The sequence below is a fragment of the Ornithodoros turicata genome, chromosome 1 (genome assembly GCF_037126465.1).
Source record: "Ornithodoros turicata isolate Travis chromosome 1, ASM3712646v1, whole genome shotgun sequence".
NCBI lineage: Eukaryota > Metazoa > Arthropoda > Arachnida > Ixodida > Argasidae > Ornithodoros > Ornithodoros turicata.
This window is the reverse complement of record NC_088201.1, coordinates 89098193-89104274: the sequence shown is the minus strand read 5'-3', so window position 1 is coordinate 89104274 and position 6082 is coordinate 89098193. Positions and strand designations below refer to the sequence as shown.

Below are 6082 nucleotides of genomic sequence, written 5' to 3'. Positions count from 1 at the left end.
TCCAGCTGCTGTGAATTGTTAGAGCACATCTTTTCCGAACAAGCAACACCATGATCAAGTAACAGCATTCCTTGCAGCATCGGTTTCGTGGGAATTACTCCGTTGTCATGGCCCTCTCTGATTTCATAAACGACTTGGCATTTCCTTTAGATAATAACCTACAAATTGACATTTCGTCTTTGCGTGTCTCCAAGGCATTTAACCGTGTGCGTGCCCTATAGAAAGCTGACACCTAATACCAAGATCATGGCTTGGCTCCAGGACTGACTTCCTGTGTGATCGGACCCCACACACCTGGGGTATACCACAGAGGTCAGTCTTGAGACTTTTGCTGTTTCTTGTCTATATAAACGATATGTTAAGTAACATTAATTGTAAAGCATGCTTATTCGCTGATGACTGCATAATATACCGCGCGATATATTCCGAAAAACATAGGGATATCTGAACGTGCGTCCTCAATGTGCCGATCGCTCTCTCTCTAACTCTCTCTCTCTTTCTTTTTTTTTTTTTTTTTCAGTGTGCTTTGCTTATGGCTCACCTTTGCAGAGCAGCTTCGAACACATCAACAAGTGATGTTACAAATTGCAAATCAAGTTGAATATCGACAAAACTGTGTGTGTGCTGTTACATGTAGAACAAAGGCTTTGCCAACATCATCGTACTTGGAAGGGAGCTTAGTATAAATATCTTGGGGTCACCATCCCGTCCGATTTTAGATGGAATTTTCACGTGCGCTTAATAGGCATTACAGTCAAGAGACAGCTCTTCTATCTTAGAAGAACACTGCATTATGCTACTGCTTAGGAAAGACTACCGGTATATGGAACACTCGTGTTACCGATCGGCACGTACGCGCAGGTAACTTGGGATGACTTTGCTGCGTCTCTTTTGCAGGTTTCTTTCGAATTGTCGCCACTGTATGAGTGTATTATGTGTACCTTCCCTACTCCTTCCAGGGTCCCTTCTGGGACCAGCAGTATTCTGAAATAACTGAATAAATCCTTATATTTTCGTGTCGTCCATTTTTTCTTCCGGATTCCTTGCCTCTACAGACTGCTCATATGCAGACTGTAATCAGCAATTCTACTGCTCCAGTTTGTTAGCTGCAACTAACGTATAGGCCTCGTGCACTAAAGTTTGCCCGTACTTGTGGCGCCCTCTACAACGGAGGCCATTTTGAACTGGGTAGGTGGGACCCGGCGTGCCGCTATTGAAGCATGGAAAGTGGTGACCGCGGAGGCGAAAATTTCGAACGTAGAAACGGCTACAACAGAAGATATTGTTGCGTTGTTCACTGCTCCAACCGCGAAGGGGATCTAAGCAAAGAAACTGGTGACTATCTGACATTTCACCGCTTTCCGGGACGGAAAAAGGAGACCGAACGCCGCCAGCGCTGGATCACCGCTGTTCGCCGCACACGGTAAGAACAACCGTCGCTCTCTCGTGGTATTTTGTTTTAACGGCACATCATTTGCGCACAGGCAAGATGGACAACGGTGGCTGCCGACCAGCAACACCCGGATATGCTCAAATCATTTTGTCGGTGGTGCAAAGGCTGACGATGAGGAGAGCCCATCCTACGTACCGACAATATTTCCAGAAGCATATCGGAAACCTGCAAAAGACAACCTTGCCAAGACTGCAAGATATGCGAGGTAACTGTGTGCAAGGTGTATGTGATTGTGCATGTCTCATATTGCTCGTTTTTTAGGGTAATGAAAAGGCGGAACAGATCAGTGCTACAGGGAAGTTACCGTCACGCTCATGCAACGACATCAGTCAGGCAACCTCTACAAGGGTCCCTGGAAAATTACGTGGATGACTTCAGCCAACCTCAGGAGGACTGGTCTGGGCTGTCTGACCTCTCTCTGCTCGAATTCGAGTGCGCAGATGACACTGCGGCAAACGTCCATCACATAGTAAGTATCACAATTTGAGGAAAAGGCTGTCCTTTTGGATAATGAAATGTGAAATGTAAATGATGGGGCATTATGGTGTTTGTGTCACTGTGTAACATATTGCTCAATGTAGGATGCCGCCATGGACGGTGCTGCACAGACAGACTCTAGCACCCAGACGGAAGATGCAGACAATGCAGATTGTCACTTCTCTGTTCTCTTCGCATTCATTGGGCAAGGCTGTGCACAAACGCAGGTAGTCCATCCCGTTAGAGTCAGCAAGCACACACAAGACACCCCATCAGCGTCGGCAGAGCCAATTCCAGGAGAACGAGCTTGTGTGTTCAGTGGTTACAATTCCATAAAGCATGACCCTGATATCCTTGAAGACCTCACAAGTGTGCAGCCCAATGTGTTTGCTTTGTTACTGAGCCTTCTCTCTGTGCTAAGGGTCCGCAGCTGTGATATTACAATGGAGAATGCGTTGTTACTTTTTTTAATGAAGATGAAGATGGGCATCTCCTTCACTGCTCTGGCAGCACTGTTCGCTGTGCACAGGAGCACTGCATCAAGAATATTTTATAGAGTGTTGGAAGTGTTGACCACGTCAACCAAGGGTTGGATTTATACACCGCCACCTGATGTCCGGCAAGCTATGATGCCAGAATGCTTCAAGCTACATTATCCAAAGTGTAAATATATAATAGACTGTACGGAGATAAAGACAGAAACCCCAGTAACGGTAGAACAACAACGTGCCTTGTTTTCAAGGTACAAAGGGACATTTACCTTGAAGTTTCTAGTAGGGATTGTGCCTAGTGGTCAAATCGCATTTGTGTCTCATGCATATGGGGGCCGCACAAGTGATTCTGAGGTAACTGTTCATTCAAAATTTTTAGACCTCGTAGAGCATGGTGACCTTGTCCTAAGTGATAAGGGATTCCCCTCCATCCGCTCAACTGTTGAGGGAAAGAATGCGATCCTTGTCATGCCGCCATTTGCCTCAGGCAACTTGCAGTTCTCAAAAGAGGAGGTGGAGGATACCTATTGCATTGCAAGTGTTCGTATCCATGTTGAGAGAGCAATTCAGAGAATCAAGGTGTATAACATCCTGAATAACAGAGTGCCCGTATCATTGATACCAAGCATGTCTGACATTTTCCACATTTGCTGTGTGCTTGCGAACTTCCAGCCACCCATAATCAGGAAGTGATGCCAGAAGTAAATGGGAAATTTGTAGAGTATGTGCCGTATGTATGTGATGCATCCTCCTGTATAATATTTCTTGTATATATTAAATATTTGTGTTTTGTGTTCAGCCTGCTACGCACACTTCCTGTGACTGCAAAGTTGATGTGTCTGATTATCAAAAACTTTTCGAAACACATACTCTTGGTAAAACCCGCAGGTATGGGCCTGTCATCTTTTATTCTGCATCAACATTTTCTTCCTAGCAAAACTCATTCAATAGATGCACAAAATAAAAGTGCTCAAGCTTTGGTACCAACTGGGATAAAAATGCGTCATTCCTTGCTACATTTACAGTGACCTGTTGGCTCGAAGAATATACATAAAACAATGTCTTGGTGATGTTGAGAATGTACATCATTACTTGTACTTGTGTGTAGTAAGAATGCGTCTCTTTGAGGTAGAACTGCCCTTCATCATGATCATAAGTCAGGTACTTCACGTAGCTGAGTTTCTGTGCCCTGTCCACAACTGGTTTCCCCCGCCTGCTGTGAGGACATTTGATCTCGACGAGCACTTGTTCTTCTCTGATCTTCATGAGGCCATCTGGACTTCCGCATAACCAGGGTTGCTGATCATGCACTACCAATCCAATCTGAAATACAAACATTGGGACAATTCAGGGCTTGCAGCACAAGAGAGTAAAAAAAATTACAATCTCGATAGCCATGAACCACGGAGAGGGTTGCAGTTTACGTAGCCAATGACCCGAACATTTAATGCTTTCATGACGATATATTAATAATTATGTACACAATAGACCACACAGGATTGAACATAGAATCAGATGGCTTATGACCGACGACTTTCTAACAAAATATTGCATTACCTGTGTCACAGGTACCTTCATCTCCCTCTGCAGACTTTGCCGGGCAGCTGTCTCAGTTGCTGTGCCTAATAGTGAAATGAAAATGATGTTTGCATTGCAAAAAGTTGAAAAAAAAAAGTAATAGGAAAAAGTGAGATTTCCAAGTTACCGTACCATATGCCATTGCAGCTGTCTGAACTCTCCTCGGGCAGACTAGGCTTTTCGCTAACTTCTCAAATCCATCTTTCCTTGTCCACACCCTGTGTGCATTTGAGGCTGTGACTCTCAACCGTCTCTCTTTGTGCCACCTGAGCAAGAAAAGGTATGCACTGACAAGTCACATGTACCCTAAGTTTACAACATACCTGTCATTAACATTTTGTCCGAGAGTGGCACGCGCAACCTCTTCCACATTACAGTGTGAAACGTGCCTCCTATAAAAGGCAATATTTTCAATTGGGACATGTTGCGTCCAGTCCTCTTTGACCAACCTCAGTGTTGGAGAAGCCTGCACCACATTCATGCACTGAAATACGCTTCTCTCATGTGCGCTGGCCTGAAGTGCAGCATGGATGTCCTCTTTCTCAACTTTGGATGCTGCAGCTTCAATAAGACTTTGAAGAGTTATGCGGCAGGCCCTCTCAACTTCATCTGCAAATTCAAGCTCAATTGCTTTGGTGACCACACTTCGAATTCCTTGAAATTTTGGTAGGAGGTCTGACAGCAGCACTGGCACAATGCGTTTTGCAGCTGTTGCATTCTTTCCTTCACCTGTAATATTCAAACGCATGTAAACTTGTTGCATTGCCACAAACTTTGCGGTCCATAAAACAATTCCATGAAATCACACAGTATGGGCTACACTGCCATATGAGAGGGTCCACTGCTCAATGTCCCCGTGGTATTTACCTCCAAAAAGATCGTCAATGCTCTTTTTGTCGTCTAGCTGTGGCTTGGACGTTGGAACGCCCCATGACTGCGGAAAGGAGGTGCACGAGTTCACCGCTGATTTGTTGATGAAGGCAGCTACAGCAGCAACATGTTTGCAGCGGCCTAGAATTCCTCCTCTACAAGTACAGGACGCACGGCTGATCTTTCGTTGTTGCTGCAGCTGCGTGACATAACAGCACACATATTTACACTTGTCATACAACTGCATGCGACGCATTTACAAATACATCAGTCGGGACGAAGGTAAAACAAAATACGCACCTCGATTACGACGTCATACGCCTGCTTCCCTGTTTGTGCAACGCACTTCCCTGTCACGACGGGTCCAATGTTTATATGGTCCTGAACTTCGCGAACGGCATACACGTGGTTACTGTCGTAAAGCTTAATACCTTTCTTCAAGTTCGAACTTCGAAAAAACTCGCACAATAATTCGATTTTCTCGAAACCACAGAATAAAACGATAGCCATCGCCGGTTCAACACCTCACAACGCACGAGCCATGAACACATGTGGGCGTAATCACCTACCCAGTTTCGGAATTGAAGGCAGCGATGGTGCTGCCCCCTTGAGAAGTGCGCCACGCGTATATCTCACGCTTACAGCCCAACACCGACTTAAACATTTCTATCACCCGTTGCCGGACCTCGCAACCTAGAAGGTAAAGGTCGCTCGAATAAAGGGAAGGATATGAGCACATATCACGAATAAGTATCACAGCACGAAGGCAAAACCGGCTGCTCGAACACGTTTTTATCGTTATCAAAGTACACATGTCCCAGACCCAAGCGCTGATAGGGACTCGTCGACGAATGTCAGCACTGATATCTAGGTGTGCTATTCGTTTGCTGCTGCATGTAACACTCAAGGGGCATTTTGCATGCAGAGCAAAGAAAAGGCACGCTCATGGGTCAACGGCAGGTGTGTAATCACGTGACAAGTAGCACTGAAATCATCAGCAGGAGGGGATTAGATCGCATAGCGCCGAGATACGCTTGGCGCCATCTCTCGGCAGGAACATCGGCGGGTACATCTGACAACCGCCGAACGGCACACCAGTCTTTCTAGCCCACCATAGGATATGTGAGCCGCTGTCGTCTGCTTCTTCCGGTAGAGCTACGACCTTGAAGCCTCTGCTCTCGCGTAAGAGATGGCGCAACATTGGCGCTCGGGC

The 6082-nt window shown here is 45.8% G+C and overlaps 2 protein-coding genes across 2 annotated transcripts; one reads left to right on the top strand and one right to left on the bottom strand.

Annotated features, from left to right (window-relative positions):
• Nucleotides 1-1220: 1220 nt before the first annotated feature.
• LOC135378324 (uncharacterized) lies at nt 1221-3217 on the top strand. Its single transcript, XM_064611328.1, has 4 exons — nt 1221-1423; nt 1485-1658; nt 1715-1922; nt 2035-3217. Exons 1-4 carry the CDS (start codon nt 1221-1223, stop codon nt 3112-3114), a joined length of 1665 nt encoding a protein of 554 aa, XP_064467398.1. The 3' UTR covers nt 3115-3217.
• A 3-nt stretch (nt 3218-3220) lies between these two features.
• LOC135366038 (uncharacterized) lies at nt 3221-5574 on the bottom strand. Its single transcript, XM_064598694.1, has 7 exons — nt 5170-5574; nt 4867-5068; nt 4449-4728; nt 4323-4391; nt 4132-4265; nt 3979-4043; nt 3221-3744 (listed from the first exon to the last, which is right to left on the bottom strand). Exons 1-7 carry the CDS (start codon nt 5377-5379, stop codon nt 3352-3354), a joined length of 1353 nt encoding a protein of 450 aa, XP_064454764.1. The 5' UTR covers nt 5380-5574; the 3' UTR covers nt 3221-3351.
• Between the last annotated feature and the right edge of the window lie 508 nt (nt 5575-6082).

Excerpts from the sequence above, each read along its gene's own strand:
- LOC135378324 (XM_064611328.1), top strand. The coding sequence starts at position 1,221 with ATGGAAAGTGGTGACCGCGGAGGCGAAAATTTCGAACGTAGAAACGGC. Across the intron at positions 1,424-1,484 it reads ACCGCTGTTCGCCGCACACG|GCAAGATGGACAACGGTGGC; the intron begins GTAAGAACAACC and ends ATTTGCGCACAG. Across the intron at positions 1,923-2,034 it reads CGGCAAACGTCCATCACATA|GATGCCGCCATGGACGGTGC; the intron begins GTAAGTATCACA and ends TGCTCAATGTAG.
- LOC135366038 (XM_064598694.1), bottom strand. The coding sequence starts at position 5,379 with ATGGCTATCGTTTTATTCTGTGGTTTCGAGAAAATCGAATTATTGTGC. Across the intron at positions 5,069-5,169 it reads CGTATGACGTCGTAATCGAG|CTGCAGCAACAACGAAAGAT; the intron begins GTGCGTATTTTG and ends TATGTCACGCAG. Across the intron at positions 3,745-3,978 it reads TGAAGGTACCTGTGACACAG|ATTGGATTGGTAGTGCATGA; the intron begins GTAATGCAATAT and ends TTTGTATTTCAG.